The following is a 19,349-nucleotide window of genomic DNA, read 5'->3' on the forward strand; positions in this document are numbered from 1 at the left end:
ACAGACAAATCAGAAACTATTTTTGATTAGCAAAACTAACGTACATAGAGGTGATGACAAATATACACCCCATTCTACATACCTTACACAAACTTTCCAAACAGACCCCACATCGGTTAATGCATTTGTCCCCGTCACACCATTAAATCTGCGATTACCCTACAGCAAAATTCAGCAGCTGACTATGGCACCACTGTCGGATTGCCGTCTCGGCTTTACCGTTACTTGTGATTGCTGTCCTGTCGGGAACTTCTTCGGCAGTCCGAAAATTTGGAAATCACTATGGGCGAGGTCTGGACTGTAAGGTGGGCGGTCCAGAATCTCCCAGTGAAATGCCCGGAGCTTTTCGGCAGTTCCGATTCCCACGTGTGGTCTCACTTTGTCGCAGAGCACAATCACGTCGTCCACATCGAGAATCCCTCGTCGCTTTCTCCGGTGGCAGCGCTCGGACGTGACAGTGTGGAACAGGAACTGTCGGCATTGATGGTTGCACCAGTTGGCACAAAATCCAGAAGGAACGGTCCACGGCTATCCCAGAAGGCCGTTAACATCATTTTCACGAAATATGGAATTTTTTTTGTAACAGGCAAATCGGGATATTTCCACACTGTGCTCCTCTGCTCGGACTCTGGTGTGAAATACAGTATCCATATTTCATCACCAGTAACAATGCAGTCCAGGAAACCTTCACCATCCTCGGAGTACCGTTCCAGACGATTCAGTAAAGACACCATTCGCTCGCCTTTCATCGTGTAGTCCGACTGCTTAGGCACCCACCGACACAAAACGTTCTGGTACCCTGAAGACCCGTGAACATTGTCATAAGCATTCCCGTACGATATGCCAGGCTCACAGGAAACAGTTGTGACACGCACACACCGATTTGCTTTCACTATTGCATCCACGCAGGAAGTGTCGTCATCTGTCAGCGACGAACACGGCCTCCCCGAACGCTCGTCACCGTGCGAGGCTTCGCGGCCTTTTTCGGACTCACAACTCCACCGCTTCAAAGTTCTCAAAGTGGGACAGTTTTCCCCACGTGTGGGTTGCATTTTCCCGTCCAGCCTGACAGGTGTCTGTCCCTCGCTCCATAGAAAACGAAGCACACTTTGTCGTTTTAATGCTGTGGACGTGTGAAGCACATCTGCCATCTTTAACAAATGACAGCACCGCCACATGGCAGAGCTACCGGCAGATAAGGTCGGCACGAACTGGGAAAGGTCCAATGCTGGCAATGGATATACTGACTTTCCATTTACAGCTGTAATGTGGCTAAAAAAAATAGGAACTTTCTGATTCGCCCTTCGCCCTTCTATGTCGTGACATTTTTAGGATGACATATACCTCTTCCAGTCTTCTGTGATGACAAAAGATGTTCGAGACATTCCGAAGTTAGTAAGTGTCGGGACATTGCACTGCGGGAGATACTGACGGAAGAACGTCTCGAACCCGTCACGTCTACAAGGTGGGACGGTGAGTACAAGTCTCCAACTGCCGAGTGGTGCCGATCGTTCCTCGATGTCACGGTTTGAATGCCTTTAGAAGACAAGGAGAGAAAAAACCTGGCTCGGAAGACAACTAACGGTCTCTTTTGGCATCCGTACGTGCACAAGCACAGTGAAGACTGCTGTAACGTGGTTTGGTGGAACTGTCTTTTCAGGGCCACCTCGGCAAACATCAAGAAAGGTGACCGACAGAAATTTACTACATAAACCTACTGACATCTGACACTGAAGGGTTACAGATCACACAAAGAAAATGTAACACCGGAGGTGGCATACTGACAAACCGTCCACGTTCCATTTCGAGCTGCCACGGACTAGTGTGACACCAGGTTATCGGTACCCGACAGAATTTGAAAGGGTCTCGCTGTCAGTCTCCTTTTGGCCAGCTGGTCAGTATCCAGATCTGCGGAACATTTAGGCGTTACAGTCGGCCAATGTCGGGCTCCACGGGAATTCGAGAGCAGGCGCTCTCACCGTCAAGGTTCCGGGCGAAAGCATCCGACCGCAGCACGGGAGGATCGCCATTTTGCGCACCGAGCATACTGCCACCCTTCACACCTACACCTCCTGTCGGCAAACAAATTGCGGATCACCTGCAACATTTTGTGGTTGTCGTACACTCTCGGCCAGGCAGCAATGGCAGCTGGACTCGGGAATTACCTTCCCGTAAGTAGGCTGCATTCGGAGTGGTGCCGAGACTGGGAAGCACAAATTAGTGTATTAGACTGGGAAGCACAGATCCCCAACAAACGGCATCACACTGCATTCTGTGACGAATTGCCAATTCGTACTACCCCAGGCGACCACGGTGGCGGCCTCAGGAGAAATCCTCTATGTACACTACTTCGGAGAGGCACGGCAGTGTTACTCCCAGCATCACAGTAGGGAGGGAAACGGTATACAACTGCAGGCCACAGATTGTAACAATTCAGACAACATTTGAAAGTATCGCGACGCCATTTTCCGGCACGGCACTACACGTCCTCGTGCGGCACATTCCTGTACGGACCGTTTCCGAGAAGTTGAGATACAACTGTGAGCAACCGTATCCCCAGCTCTGTCCCCGATAGAAATCCGAGGGATACGTCACACGTGAACTCTGCCTCGGTGCCACTATCTGGGATAACGAGGGCCGGCTACCGCAATCGTGGGCCGGGCTGACGTGGGAGGGGATACGGTGGGTCCGTGACACCCTTCCCGACCGAATATGTGCCGTATCCGGGCCAGAGGCGGCGTAACGCCGTACTGATAAGTCGAATCACACTGCCGAGTGCTTCGTAAATTTAACTCTGTTTCATATTCACCGAAATAACATCACGTACCCTCTCCACCGTTGACATTTCCTTTCATTTTCTCCTCCCCTTCTGGGTCCTTCACTGTCAGGCAGTGTAGTCGGTTAGTGGGTTAGGGTCTAGGAGTTAAAAGTTAGTTTCCTAATTGTACAAAGAAGTTTTGCCTACTTAGGCAGAAGGCCTTTTGGGCAAACAAACACTTGTTCAGCAGTCGTTTCGTTCTGCCTCTCTGCGACTCAACATCTTCACTGTATACTTTCCATAAAACTGTAACTTAGAACTGACAGTCCAAAGTGTATTTTGCAAAGTACTGAGTGCGTGTTCAATCTGCAGACTTTTTGGTAGCATGTCTGGGTGAATACCTACAATGGCTCCCAAGAGTGATCTTATAAATTTATACAGTATGGACGTGATAGTCACATATGTAATCCACAGTGACAATACACCGCAGATTTCATCCTATGACTTACTTTCATTTGATAGTTAGGCAAGCCCAAAACAAACACTGTATGTGCCCTGTTGCTACATTTAGTAGTGTGGTTACACTTCACTTGGTAAGCAGCTGTACTTGTTGCTTCAGGGAAGGTAAGTGCTGCAGAATATCATCTAAAGGCGAGTGAACATTTTATCTAGGCGACAGCCAGGCCTCCATCCCCCCCCCCTCCCCCCTCACCACTGCTAATTACTGCAGTGAAGAAAGCGAGAGACAAAGAGTAGATTTCATTATTTTAAGGGGAAATGAGACTACAGATCGTTATTTATGAATACGTAATAGGAAAGGGAAAACCAAGATACGGCTCCTGTGTGACTGGAAAGGAAATTGCAAACACAGTGAAATGGAGGAGAAAGCAATGGATCACATAAAAATAGAGCCACACTTACCAAGAAGAAAGTTAATGGTGATATTAAAATGTTTACAGTAATAACTGCTAGCAGTACAGTGTATTTTTGTCCTACACATAGTTCAACAACTTTGAGAGACGATGGGCTCATTGTCAGAGTTTAAAGCTTAGCTCAAGATGTTAACTTCACGATAAGAACACTGTCTGTCTAAGCATATTGTTCAGCTGTGTGTAGGACGGAAATACTCTCGAATACTACCAATTATTACTCACATTCTTAACACGTCGGAGACCGAGCCCAACCCAGCCCGGGCCACAACGCCATGTTCAAAAGACGACGCTCGAGTACAGGTCAGATTACAACTTTCTCAATATGCGAGCCATCTATCACCCGAAAACTGGACTCACTGTGTACGAGAACAATGTACGGACATCTCGTGACCTGCCCCTCGACTGGTCGACTTAATTTACCTCGAAAGTAACAAACGATCACACTGATGTAGTTTCATATGCGCACTCATTAGGTTTCACAGTTGGCTCCATAACTCACCTCACATTTTTGTCCTGGGAGGATAACAACACTTTCTGTCATCATTATTTCAAAATTTGTAATTCATCAAAGAACGAAAGTAAATATGAAAAATAAATCTTGAAGTTTGACCCTTTTTAGTACATATTACTCTTCAAGATACACCAATTACATGTGCGTTGATAATGCTTCAAATAATGGTATAAATGGCCAACTTTTAGGCCCTATACTCTACTAAGTGGCCAGTCTCCAATGTGTTAATGGACAACATTAAATAAGAATGTTTGCCATTATTAAATATTTATTTTCTACACACAAAAAAGTTACATGTAAAGTCTACATCTAAAGGACGGAAGATAGTTCAACAAACTTTCGATAACATCGCCACTAGAGAAGTAGCAGAAGTTTGGGTTTGGGAGGTATGTGGAAGAACACGGCCATGGTTTTTTTTTTCTTTTTTTTTCACACAGGAATAATGAAGCTTTTACCGTGTAATAGCTGAAGTATGCCCTCTGGTGGCTGCCTCCTGGAACAATTGGAGGTGGTTTCAGATCAAAGATGCAGAGAGATATTGCAGTTAATAAAAGAAGCTATAATAACACTTGGGAGACAAATGATTACTCCTATAAGATTTTTTACTGATTATGTGTATCAAAGGTGGCAAAGCATGTATATTGCACACTGTGGACATTATATAAAACTACTACTACTACTACTACTACTACTGCTACTACAATAATAATAATAATAATAATAATAATAGAAACAACAACAACAAATATTTGTCCACTGGTGAAAACTCCTTGTTAGAAAGATACACATTTCAATTTGTTGTAACTTCATTTGGCATTTTTAATTCATAATGAAACATTTTTTCCAGCATTTCATACCACCCTATGTACTGGTAGGATTATACACGGTACAACTTGAATACAGAACAATAAATGTTAGACACGATCCCTCACGATACAACACCCGATACTATTGACGTGGGACACTATGTGCAAGGCTGTAGAAAACTCTTACCGCGAAGACTACAAAAAGACAGTGAAAATATTTTAAGCAGATATATTTTACTTCACAAAGCCACAAGGGCAAGTCTTTGTCACACACAATTGTCCCTGCAACATGCAATCATTAAATTACAGTTAACATACATCATTAAAACTAACTAACAGAAATTACTGAAGGAAATCAACGACAGTGGAGCAAGAAATATGGATTGGATTGGATTTTTTGGGGGAGGAGATCAGACAGCGAGGTCATCGGTTTCATCGGATTAGGGAAGGACGGGGAAGGAAGTCGGCCGTGCCCTTCCAAAGGAACCATCCCGGCGTTTGCCTGGATCGATTTAGGGAAATCACGGAAAACCTAAATCGGGATGGCCGGACGCGGGATTGAACCGTCGTCCTCCCGAATGCGAGTCCAGTGTGCTAGCCCTGCGCCACCTTGCTCGGTCAAGAAATATGGCTTAAACCAAACAAACGCGCACAAAAGTGGCAGATTGATTTCAACCATTTCTGTTACAAGTCAGGTACAGAAAGTTCTAGAGATACACTGAGGTGACTGAAGTTGTGGGGTACCCCCTAATACGGTGTCAGACTTCCTTTCGCCCAGCTCAGTGCAGCGACTCAATGTGGCACGGATTTAACGAGTCATCGGATGTCCCCTGCAGAAATACTGAGTCACGCCGGCTCTACGTCTGCACAGTGCCTCGTCGATAACTCGGGTCGACAGCCTCGTGGGGTCTGCTCCACACTGTAACCCTACCGTCAGCTCTTACCGACTGAAATTGGGACTCGTCTAACCTGACTACGGATTTCCAGTTGTCCAGGGTCCAACCGATACTGTCACAAGGTCAGGAGAGGCTCTGTGGGTGATGATGTCAAATTCGGCAGCAATGTCCTAACGGATACATTCGTTATTCGCCCCACGTTGATTTCTGCAGCTATTTTACGCACGGTTGCTCGTCTGTTAGCACCGACAACTCTGCACAAATGCCGCTGCTCTCTGTCATCGAGTGAAGGCTGTCGGCCACTGCACTGTCCGTGGTGAGAGTTAATGACTGAAATTTGGTATTCTCAGCACGCTCTTGACACTGCGGATGTCAGAATATTGAATTCCCTTAACAATTTTCAAAACAGAATGTCCCACGTGTCTAGCTCCAATTACCATTCCACGTTCAAAGTCAGTTAATTCCTGTTGTGTGTGCATAACTGCATTGGAAACCTCCCCACATGCACCACCTGAGTACAAATGACAGTCCGCCAATGCACTACCCTTTTATGCCTTCCGTACACGGTACTACCACAATCTGTATATCTGCATATCACTATTCCAGGACTTCTGTCACTTCACTTCAGTGTATTGAAAGCATCACTAGTTTTTGGATGAATGCTTTTTTTCAACTGGAGGACACACACACACACACACACACACACACACACACACACACACACACACACACACACTCTCTCTCTCTCTCTCTCTCTCTCTCTCTCTCTCTCTCTCTCTCTCTACACTGCACACAGCATACATAATGCCAGTCCTGCAGTTCAGCTGGTAGACTGGGATGGGGAGTAGTGTCAGATGGAAAGGGTGAGGGGAAAAAAGATGTGAGGAGCAGAAGGGTAGGTTCAGGAAAGGCGGTGACAGGTCATAGGGAGGCAGCCAGTTGGTGGGATACGAATGTGACACAGGGGCAGTGGACCCACTTAGTTTGTGCAGAGCACAATGACGACACGAGGGAGTGGATTGAGAGGGGGAGCTAGAACAGAGTAATGGGAGACTCGGCAATACAATGTAGGTGCAATTGGTTAGCAAAGATCGAGACTGGGAGGCTGACGGGAACGGACAATGTGCCAAAGGATAACTCCCGTCCGTGTAGATCGGTGAAGCTGGTACCTGGCTGGAAGCATCCACACGGCACAGGCTGTGAAGCAGTGTGTTTTGCCACTGGGTGGTCACACCTGCTCTCGGCCACTATTTTACGGTCACATTCATTCTGCTCGACATCTGGTCGGTGGTCACACCCACATAAAATGCTGTGCAGAAATGGTATACAATACAGTCGGTTTCACAGGAGGCCCCGACTCTGACAGGACAGGATAACCCCGTGACGGGACTCGAGTAGGACGTGCCGAGTAGGAGAATCGGACAGGTCTCACACCCGAACCTCCCACGGGCACGTGACCCGTGTGGTGAGTGGTCGGGAGTGGGAGTTGCGTAAGTGTGGACCGGGATGTCGAGAAGATCAGGTGGTAGGACTGTGAGTAGGACGTATCCCATTTCCGGGCACAATGACAGACAGTTGAAACCGTGGCAAAGGACGTGGTTCGGTCCCTCCGGTCCGAGACAGTACCAGATGACGAGGAAGTTCTCCTTCGCAGCCAGTTCCCGGTGGTGGCGTGAGGATTAGTGATGTGTGAGGATGTAGTGTGGGAAATCAGTTAGCCAACTGTGTTTTGGGTCGGTGCCCGTCTGTGAAGGTCTACGCGAGATGTTCGGCATACTGGCCGAGGGACTTCCGTCTGTAGTTGGCCGAGCTGATTGGGTGTGAAAGGGGTGATGACTGTCAAGGTGCAGGTACTTTTGGTGGTTAGTGGGTTCAATTTGGTCACAGAGATGGAGGTCAACATCCAGTAAGAGATCACTCTGTGCAGAGGTCAACAAATGAGCAAGTAGGAGAGAAAGTGTCTCGGTGCTGCGTTCAGATCGTGATGATATCATCAATGAACCCGAACCAGAGTTGGGGTTTTGGAAAGCTAGGACTGTTTCTTCTAAATGGCAAATAAACCAGCAAATTTATAGAATTTCTTTTTTGTTATCTTAATAACTTACTGAAGGCATGAATATATAGTGACTAATGAAAGTTTGTCTACGAAGAGAGGTCTGCAGTGGTGGGATCGAGTTTTTGAAACCGTCTATACTGTGAAGTAGGTTAAGAGTCAGAGGTATCACATCCTACAGCCATTCATCCCAGCCGGCCCTCGTTTTTTATTAATTGATGAAATTTTTTTTTGTAATTTTGCGTGATGTGCTTGATCACTGAAACAGACAGTCCTACTTTTGGAGGTGGTGTAGTGCAGTGGTTAAGATACGAGCACAATGTGTAGAAGGCTGGGGTTCAAATATTGTTGTTATTTTGTATGTTGTTTTCTAACCAACAGACCCACATTTTCAAATGTGACAGAAAAATTAAAATCACTGTTGGTTCCAAATGAAACAGTGGTTCCAAAAGATAACAGAGAGCTAGGAAAAAAAATTAAGAGCAAAGGAAAAAGTTAATATGATGATAAAGCAATGTGACAAAAGACTAAAAATTTAAAAGAAGTTATGTACTAAGCAATAAACTGAACAAAAATAAAAATTTTTGAAGCACCTGACGAGATCTGAGCTCACAACTTTCTGTGTGTTATACTCGTATGCTAACTACTATGCTACAATGCCTCCCGCAGTGGAACTGCCTATTATAAAGTTCTAGAACATCAGGTAAAACTATAACTGTTTTTTTCTTCATTGATTACTTGTAAATGAGGACCCACGGGAGTGAATGGCTGCAGGGTGAAATACCTGGAACCGTGACCTACATCACCTTATAGACAGTTTCAAAAACTCGATCCCGCCCGTGGGCACCTCTCCTTGTCAAACAGGAACTCAAAATTTAATTTCCTGCCTTTCACGAGCAGTTGGCTAAACCGTCGGTCTATCTGAGCACATAACCGAGCCTGACTAAAACTTTAATTGTCATCAGTTTTTAATCTATTACTTTCATGAAAAGTGTTTTTTCATAAACCACATGTGATTTCAGAACAGGAACACTCGAGTATCACGTATGATGGAAGTCGTGACTTGCCCTGCTGCAACAGAAATATATATAGACTGAGTTAAGTTTACTGCCACAGAATAAAATTAACGGTTATGTTATCAACAAAGATGCTATTGCATCAAATATCAGTAATGTAAAGCTCAGAAACAAGAGAAAAATAAAACTTGAGTCAGGGCTGGTGGCATGCTCAGATAACTTAATTTTTGTGGCAACTGCTCACGAAAAGCAGGACATCGGCTCGGAGTCCCAATCTGACAAATTTTCGTCGGTCACAACACTTTTATTACATGAGATTTTAGGATTTCTGAGCATTTCTTCACTGATATTATTTCATATTACTGTACCTTAATAGATTTTCTCCATAGTACCTACTTCCATTTCATCTCAGTACAATTAATACTGTGAAGATATGCCAATGCATGACGTAACAGACAACTGCTTTGTTACAACAAAAGATTGTTTAGCTTATACGAAAACAGCATGCATGTTGATGATTTAAATGTTGAAAGTTGATGTTTTCCTATACACTGATAAAGGAACACCATCTGCATCTTACGTTGACACTGGCATCATTAACACTTAGGCGCCGATGCCCGTAAAAATACGGGCGTGCGCGGCCTGCCTGAAAGTCCGGCACCCGTAATTTTATGGTCGCGGGTTCTCGTTCTTTCCCTTCCTTCCTTTGTGTGTTCTTACGGCTCCCACTTGTCTGGGAGACGCTGCACGGACTGTAGTTCGAGTATCGGTCACTAGATGGGGCGGGTATGCTGTGGAAGGGTGTGCTTCCATTTTCATCTGTCGTGCTTTGTGAGCGGCGATTTTTTCCCGCGCGGTCTCAGTAGCGTCGACACGGCTAAGCGTGGCTTGACAGACGAAGAAATTGCACCGATTCTGAGGACGGTTGGGATGACTACTGATCGTGCATCAGATATCGATCTATTCTCAGGACAATCCAGAATATGCAGTGTTGTCAGTTTAGACCAGAACAGTGCACCTCTAGAATTTTTCTCAAATTTCCTGACAGACAGTATGATGAAACATATAAAGGAACAAACTAATCTGTATGCTCAACAATGCATCAGGAAATTATGAAGCACAAATTCCCTTTCACCCACCTGCTCATTATCAAAGTGGAAAGGAGTTACACTTATGGAAATAAGGAAGTTTCTGGCAATTGTAGTCCGTACGTGTGTAAGTGTGAGGCCACGTATACGAGAGCACTGGTGCAAGAACCCTGTCGTGTCGTGTAATTTCTGTCCAAACATCTTGAGCCGTGACAGATTTCTTTCTATTTTGAGAAACTTCCACATTAATGATAATTCCTTAGCGAAGAGGAAAGGAGAAACTGGCTATGACCCACTGCACAAGGTGAGACCCCTCCTAGATAATGTGTGTGCTAATTTCCAGTGTGCGTATACACCGTCTCAAAAAATTACAATAGATGAAGGCACGTGTAAATTTCGAGGTCGTGTATATTTCAAACAGTACATACCACAAAAACCAAATAAATACGGTATCAAACTGTACATGTTATCCGAATCTGACACGGGTTACATCTGGAATTTCTGTTTACGCGGGTGAAAGGTCTGACACAGTGACTCTGGTAAAGACATTGCTTGCAAATCTGTCAGGAAAAGGCTACACTTTGTTTACGGACAGATTCTACACAAGTCCAATACTTGCTTCAGAACTGGAAGCTGCAGAAACTGCTCTCGTGGGAACAACAAGAAAACCTTGGCAGGGATTGCCTCGCGCTATAAAAGATCCGAATCTTCAGCGAGGTGAACTTATTTTCAGGCGTAAAGGAAATATGTTAGCACTGTGTTGGAAGGACAAAAGAAATGTGCATATGATAAGTACAAGGCACTCTGCTGAGATGGTCACTTTCACTGATCAGAGAGGAAGAGAGAAGTCAAAGCCAGCCTGTGTAGTGGACTACAATAAAAACAAGTTTGGTGTGGACTTTTCAGATCAGCGATTCTCATACGGCGCATTTGAACATCGAACTGTGAAGTGGTGGAGAAAGTTGGCATTCCATGTTATACTAATGGTGATTGTAAATTCCTGCATATTATACAATAAGGTTACTGCAAACACCTCACAACATCTCACTTCGTGACAGTTATCTGTGCAGATCTTGCACAAAGCAAAGATCTTGAACCCCGACCTGGTCCAGCTGGACTCTCAAGACTATCAACTGGAAATCATTTCCTGGGAAAGATTGAGACAGAAGTAGGTAAGAAACAGAAACAAAAACAGTGTGTAGTGTGTTCTCTGAGAGGAAAAAAAGCTGACTGGAAAAGTGTGGCGAAAAGACACAAGCTACCAGTGTAGTGAATGTAAAGTAGTATTGTGCAAAATGCCGCGCTTCAAAATTTACCACACAAAGAGCAAAATTGCATCCTAAAATAGTTACAAGAAGTTACTGTAGATAAGACATACTGTATCCATCATAATTATAATGTTTGTGTAAAATAAAAAAAATTCCTTCTAGAAAATACAGTGAATATATCTTTGACCAATTTTTCCTTTTTTCAAAAACAATGTTATAATAATAACGCTTGTCAAAAGTATGTATTAATTGAAGAGAAAGGTATTATATATGGTTTTAAACAAGAAAGTCTAGGTCTTTCAATAAGAGTAATTTTATTGCTATAACTGAAACCTTTCATGAGTAGTTGTAGTTTAAAATACGTTAAAATCAGCCAGGCTTTATGGTAGACACCCACGCGCAATGGCTCAGGACCCATAGTGTTAAGCTATCTGAATGCTGTCGGACATTAGCATCTGGGCTGCACCTGCAACTTCCACAGAGCCACACACCTGGCTCTGACTACACAGTAGCGCACAACATAATCTACATCTACATCCATACTCCGCAAGCCACCTGACGGTGTGTGGCGGAGGGTACCTTGAGTACCTCTATCGGTTCTCCCTTCTATTCCACTCTCGTATTGTTCGTGGAAAGAAGGATTGTCGGTATGCTTCTGTGTGAGCTCTAATCTCTCTGATTTTATCCTCAAGTTCTCTTCGCGAGATATACGTACGAGGGAGCAATATACTGCTCGACTCTTCGGTGAAGGTATGTTCTCTAAACTTCAACAAAAGCCCGTACCGAGCTACTGAGCGTCTCTCCTGCAGAGTCTTCCACTGGAGTTTATCGATCATCTCTGCAACGCTTTCGCGATTACTAAATGATCCTGTAACGAAGTGCGCTGCTGTCCGTTGGATCTTCTCTCTCTCTTCTATCGACCCTATCTGGTACGGAACCCACATTGGTGAGCAGTATTCGAGCAGTGGGTGAACAAGCGTACTGTAACCTACTTCCTTTGTTTTCGGATTGCATTTCCTTAGGATTCTTCCAATGAATCTCAATCTGGCATCTGCTTTATCGACGATTAATTCTATATGGTCATTCCATTTTAAATCACTCCTAATGCCTACTCCCACATAATTTATGGAATTAACTGCTTCCAGTTGCCGACCTGCTATATTGTAGCTAAATGATAAACGATCTATCTTTCTGTGTATTCGCAGCACATTACACTTGTCTACATTGAGATTCAATTGCCATTCCCTGCACCATGCGTCAATTTGCTGCAGATCCTCCTGCATTTCAGTACAATTTTCCATTGTTACAAGCTCTCGATATAACACAGCATCATCTGCAAAAAGCCTCAGTGAGCTTCCGATGTCATCCACAAGGTCATTTATGTATATTATGAATAGCAACAGTCCTATGACACTCCCCTGCGGCACACCTGAAATCACTCTTACTTCGGAAGACTTCTCTCCATTGAGAATGACATGCTGCGTTCTGTTATCTACGAACTCTTCAATCCGATAACACAATTGCTCTTACTTTGTTCATTAAACGACTGTGGGGAACTGTATCGAACGCCTTGCGGAAGTCGAGAAACACGGCATCTACCTGAGAACCTGCATCTATGGCCCTCTGAGTCTCGTGGACGAACAGCGCGAGCTGGGTTTCACACGACCGTCTTTTTCGAAACCCGTGCTGATTCCTACAGAGTAGATTTCTAGTCTCCAGAAAAGTCACTATACTCGAACATAATATGTGTTCCAAAATCCTACAACTGATCGATGTTAGAGATTTAGGTCTATAGTTCTGCACATCTGATCGACGTCCCTTCTTGAAATCGGGGATGACCTGTGCCCTTTTACAATCCTTTGGAACGCTACGCTCTTCTAGAGACCTACGGTTGCATCCCTCAGGTTGTTGGGAAGATATTGACGTGGGTGTGTCAACAGTGGGACGGAGCCCTGACCAAATCTGGCCTTTGCGTCTACATTCAGTCACAGCCAGTCAGCTGTACACTGTCCACTTTGCGCCACTGAGTACCCATCTGTCAGCTCCCATTTGGATACTGCTACATCTCGTGGGTTTACCCGAACGAGGAATTGGACACTGGAGCGTAAACAGTCAGTATCTTGGCACTGAGCAGTGTGTCAGTCAGTACGGACAGGAGAGTCAAACGAAAGGTGGCTAACCCCTAGCAGTGCTGCTCCACGACATTGAAATACTGTATAAAGGGGCACATAGAAGGAACAGACAGTTGTTTTCTGATGCACTGAGATATTACTGTCACTGCTGGTACATTATCGGCGAGGTGAGGAAAGTAAAGAGTGCGAGCATCATCTAGAAAGATGGATACCACTCTCATAGGCCTCTGTTCATTTGTGTGGTTCTTGTGGAAGCTATAGTCCCTTAATGCTGAGGTATCATATACTTTTAATGTGTTTTTGTAAACACAAGCACAAAGTCAAGCACATTTTGAACCTATTTTTGTTCTCCTTAAAACGGTACATTCTTAGTGGAGAGCTTTCATTTAACTTCTCGCCTACTTCTCTAGCATCGAAGAGTCGATACGGCGACGGTCGGGAAGTCGATTCGAGATTACTCGGTTTCCGTGGACAGACTTTTATAACCGTATCGTGTATGCCCGTGTGATCGTCCGATTTGCCTCTCGGGACCCGTGCAGCACGATAAGAAAGATTTGCAGTCTTTCCTTTTGCAGTATAATCTTATCGGCAGCTCTGACGATTTCGTATGTTGCTAAACACCTGTCAGACTGTTCTCCGTTCTCCTGAGAAATACACTCGAGGCAACCCTTGTCGGTGATCTGAAGGCCGCTAGCAACATAACTGTACACTGGTGGTCCAAAATATTATCACCACCTCCTTTTACGGCACGTCGGTCCGACTTTGGAAGCCCGTACAACCGTGGTTCTGCATGGCACGTATTTGACAAGTTGTGGCACGTATTTGACAAGTCACATCAGGTTTGCAGAGCACCTCGGCACCAGGTGTATACACAACAGGTAATGTGATTCCCGTAAATTACAGGATGGTGGTTTGCGATTGTAAAGCTGGTGCCTATTACTGCTTCGACTGGGTTTTATCTTTTCTGGTTCAGCGAATTTGGTGTCGGAGACATAAATGCGAGCTCGCTGTCGTGTTCCTAAAAAATTACTGCAGTGCGATTCTGGCCTTATGACAAACAGTAATCTTGCTGGAAGATGGCATCACCCTCGGGGAGGATGTGAAGCATCAGGGGATGCAGACGATCCGTAATAACATTCATGTATTACACAGCTGTTACGGTGCTTTCAGTCACTGCCGCAGATCTTTTGGAAGGACAGGTGTACGTACGGCACGGCACAAACCGCTTTCACCATCCAGAATCTGTGGCACAGTGCACGTTCCGAGCAGCCGTCACACGGATAACAGTGTATCTGGACACGACCGTCAACCCGGATCGCGAGAAACGTCATTCGTACAACCGCGCGTCCGTTCACCTGCAGTCCGATCAAAATGACGACGTGGCCCACTGCGATCGTAATTTGCCCCACTGGCTCAACTTGGGAACACGTGAAGACCACTTACCCCCTGTTCATTAATGTGGACTAAATGCTGTGCTCCGAAACACTCGTGCCTGCACCACCATTGTTGTTTGTCACTACATCTGCCTCAGATTGTACCTATCCTGAATTTGGAAGCAGGAATGCCTCTCACTTCTACATTCTACATTGAGTGCAGACGTCTGACACCTTCTCACCTTCTGACGGTTGCACTGCCCTTCGACCACTTCCCGTCGGTGCTCTTAACATTAGTACCGTCAATAATCGACTGCCTCTGCTATTGCTGAGATGTACATTTCTAGGTGCCCTTTATCAGTCATTTCCGTATGCCTGCAGCACCTCTAGACAGCATTCAGTTGAAGTGTTACGTTTCACCCTCCTCATGTAGTTCACGGAAAGACAATCGCAACATAATAATTTTAAGTAGGGTCTTCGTGGCAAACGAATCTGCTCCAGTCCGGAATCCCTGAAGCATTACACCGACAACCTGAAAACAGCTTTCGCATCCCGCAACTACCCTCCCGACCTGGTACAGAAGCAAATAACCAGAGCCACTTCCTAACCCCCTCAAACCCAGAACCTCCCACAGAAGAACCCCAAAAGTGCCCCACTTGTGACAGGACACTTTCCGGGACTGGACCAGACTCTGAATGTGGCTCTCCAGCAGGGATACGACTTCCTCAAATCCTGCCCTGAAATGAGATCCATCCTTCATGAAATCCTCCCCACTCCACCAAGAGTGTCTTTCCGCCGTCCACCTAACCTTCGTAACCTGTTAGTTTGTCCCTATGAAATCTCCAAACCACCTTCCCTACCCTCTGGCTCCTACCCTTGTAACCGCCCCCGGTGTAAAACCTGTCCCACGCACCCTCCCACCACCACCTACTCCAGTCCTGTAACCCGGAAGGTGTACACGATCAAAGGCAGAGCCACGTGTGAAAGCACCCACGTGATTTACCAACTGACCTGCCTACACTGTGACGCATTCTATGTGGGAATGACCAGCAACAAACTGACCAGCAACAAAACTGATGAATCAACCGTTGGTTGCGAAAGCTTGAATTTTGTGTGTATGTTTGTGTTTGTTTGTGTGTCTATCGACCTGCCAGCGCTTTCGTTTGGTAAGTCACATCATCTTTGTTTTTAGATATATTTTTCCCACGTGGAATGTTTCCCTCTATTATGGACACAGGCAGACAGTGTTTGTTGGTAATGAGGATCACCCTGTGGCTAAACATGCCTCGGTGCACGGCCAGCACATCTTGGCACAGTGTTACACCGTCCGGGTTATCTGCATACTTCCCACTGATACCAACCTGTCAGAACTCCGGAGATGGGAACTTGCCCTTCAATATATTCTCTCTTCCCGTTACCCACCAGGCCTCAACCTCTGCTAATTTCAAGTTGCTGCCGCTCGTACCTCACCTGTCATTCGACAACATCTTTGCCTCTGTACTTCCGCCTTGACTGACATCTCTGCCCAAACTCTTTGCCTTTACATATGTCTGCTTGGGTCTGTATACATGCGGATGGATATGTGTGTGTGCACACGCGAGTGTATTCCTGTCCTTTCTTCCCCCTAAGGTAAGTCTTTCCGCTCCCGGGATTGGAATGACTCCTTACCCTCTCCCTTAAAACCCACATACTTTCGTCTTTCCCTCTCCTTCCCTCTTTCCTGATGAAGCAACCGTTGGTTGCGAAAGCTTGAATTTTGTGTGTATGTTTGTGTTTGTTTGTGTGTCTATCGACCTGCCAGCGCTTTCGTTTGGTAAGTCACATCATCTTTGTTTTTAGATATATTTTTCCCACGTGGAATGTTTCCCTCTATTATAAGCAGGGAGTAAGTTGCAGAACATACTCTGTGCGTACGTGTTTGTTTTTGTACGTGCAGACATTAAACGGGAGCTCTGAAATACGAGAAAACAGCAAGGTGTGACAACCAATAAACAGCTTCACCTGCTGTGTGTGGGAACTTTTAAATTTTGGCAGTGTGGCTTAGCAGCGGCTTGACTATCAAGCAGCAACCACACTCTCAAAGAATGAAATCAAAATACAAGACAATTTTGTGACAAATAAAATATACTCTACTCTTGAATGTCATGCCGAGCCTTCACGGCACGTCGTATGTAAAGTTGTGTTCTACTCTAATTCAGGAGTCACTCTTCTGATCTGTACACTCACTCAAGGAAATACATGTTTGTAGAAGCAAAGTAGTGGATGTGCTTTTTTGTGATCTGAGCAGATGTCTGCAGAACGTGAAGAAGTCGAGCCTTTCCTCAGCTGCAAACAGTATTTCAGAGACACCGAGTAGCAGGACCTGTACTTCGTAAGAATCAACTACGGCTACGGATTAAAAGAAAAAGGTAAATACATCAGATATTACGTCAGGTGACAGAGCTCGTGATGTGTTCTGACTCGGCTTCAACCACAAAGAGCCAAACACGAAAAGCACTTCACCGTCTTGTATTGTGCAGTGGCCGTAATGTTTTGTCTCACCAGTGTAAGTCCATAATGGCACGTGCATTTGCAGGTACAAGTATTCACGATGGCTCCACTTCTGAGACCTGTAGAGGGGAAGCCATTTTCTGTGATACTGACCTAGCCATTGTGGTGTCACAAGGCTTAGGCCTGTCCCACCCCTCATTAAATCGACCAAGACTTACACGAATAATAGTAAGAACAGTTATTATTATCATGTTCTTTAAGTCTGTTTTAGGGTTTTCAGAAATACTGTGGGAAGAAAGTTTATTTATGTTGCAGATAACGTGGAAGACGTTGCCCGACGATCACCACGAAAGTTCGACGTAGCGGCAAGTGGGCGAGGAATAAAACGAATGCCGCAAACTACTGCGAGCCACGGAAGAGCCCGGGCCGCGAGGGCATCAAGCTTCCTAGGTCGTTGTCGGACGACTTCAAAGGAAAAGATATTCTGCTTTCTCTTTGTAGACAGATCGATCGAGTCTCTTAAAGGTTCATGAAAAACGTGTAGGCGGGTGACACATTAGGTGGGACCCGATGCCTGTAATACTTCCACAGTTATTAAAAAGTTGTTAAACGGCAAAACCAATAGTTCATCATTTATACAGATAAAAAGTAGTAAAGATATAGGAAAGGAAGAGTTGCGGCGTCAGAACGAAAAGTGATACATCGCTCGGCAACGAAGGAGGACGTAAACAGCGGGCGTTACGTGGTGAAAACAAATCAACTGACAAAATAGTAAGTCTGTAACTAAGCATAAAGCCACGTAACACTGCACGATCAATGAGAACAGTGAGGCCAACAGACGTCGTTTTTGAGTGACGTAGAGCTACTTCATGTCAGAATGTGATATTCACCTAGTAATACTGATCTCCTGGGCTTTCCTTTGCTGTGTTGAAGTTGTACAGCCTCAAATGCCAAATGTGTGACTGTCAACACTGTTCGTAACAGTTGGTGACGCTGAACATATGGTTCAATTTACATGAGGTGGTTGTTGCATTCTGACCAGATTGCACGTCTCTTGCAGGTTTTTCTGATATTCAAACAATTCATCAGGTCAAGAATGTATGGCTTTGCTCTAAAAACTGTTTCGTGTTTGGGCAATGTCAAAACAAATGGCAAACAATATCAACCCAACTGTCTTCTCGAACTTGCCACTTGTTCTCTTCTTAATGTTCTTCACATTTGATATTCCTTTCCTTTACTGTGTTCTTTGAGTTCTTAAATGCAATCATCACTAAATGACTGCAGTAAACAATAATATTGCTAGAACTGAGGCTGATATAAAGTTCTGTTTCACTGGCGATTCTCTAAGCAGTTCAGCATTACAGTATTCCACAACTCCATATTTGTAGGTTTCTCACTGAAGCGAACCCAAACCCCTGCCGAGACCGTCCGAGTTGCCTGGCATGCTTGCACAGGAGGCCTGTGTGGCTGATCACAGACTATGCACACAGTCAACATCACCTCCCACAACTATAGAACTATGGGAATTTGAAGGATATGTGAAAACTTACTTCGTCAGTTGTATCCGTTCCTAAACCTAAGTCTTGATCCTCATTAATACAGTCGATGAGCCCCGAGACTGCTAATGGATCTTCAACAACCTGGAAAAAGGAAAATAGCCAGTATTAACTGAAGTTATAAGCATGTGTTCCAGTACAGTACTGGGCCATTGTTTTATGGGAAAGGCCCAGGAAATACTTCTCGTGGGGAAAAAAGTACAAAATCTAATTCCTGCATTACTGAACTTCTTTAATTGGGAAAATTCTGCATTTTCAACACTGAGCATCCAGTTCCTTTGTCCAAAATATTTTTGAACTATCTTCAGTCAACACTATATGGACCAAAAAGCTAATGTGGACATTGACTGGAATATATTTTGTTACTTCACTACATAAAATTTCACGAGGTCAATCACTGACATGCATAACACATGCATTAAGTCTCATCGACAATCAGAAATGTGCTACAAAATGAGGATAAAAACAAT

The 19,349-nt window shown here is 44.8% G+C and overlaps 1 protein-coding gene across 1 annotated transcript in view; it reads right to left on the bottom strand.

The window, feature by feature from the left end:
- Positions 1–19,349, bottom strand: part of LOC126426758 (uncharacterized) — a 441,752-nt gene that overhangs the window by 30,564 nt on the left and 391,839 nt on the right. The window contains exons 30-31 of the mRNA XM_050088747.1: positions 18,874–18,963; positions 4,657–4,694 (exon numbers count right to left, since the gene is read on the bottom strand). Of these exons, the coding sequence (XP_049944704.1) occupies positions 4,657–4,694; positions 18,874–18,963 (128 nt within the window). The remainder of the gene's footprint in view (positions 1–4,656; positions 4,695–18,873; positions 18,964–19,349) is intronic.

The sequence above is a fragment of the Schistocerca serialis genome, chromosome 11, assembly GCF_023864345.2.
Source record: "Schistocerca serialis cubense isolate TAMUIC-IGC-003099 chromosome 11, iqSchSeri2.2, whole genome shotgun sequence".
In the NCBI taxonomy this organism is placed as follows: Eukaryota; Metazoa; Arthropoda; class Insecta; order Orthoptera; family Acrididae; genus Schistocerca; species Schistocerca serialis.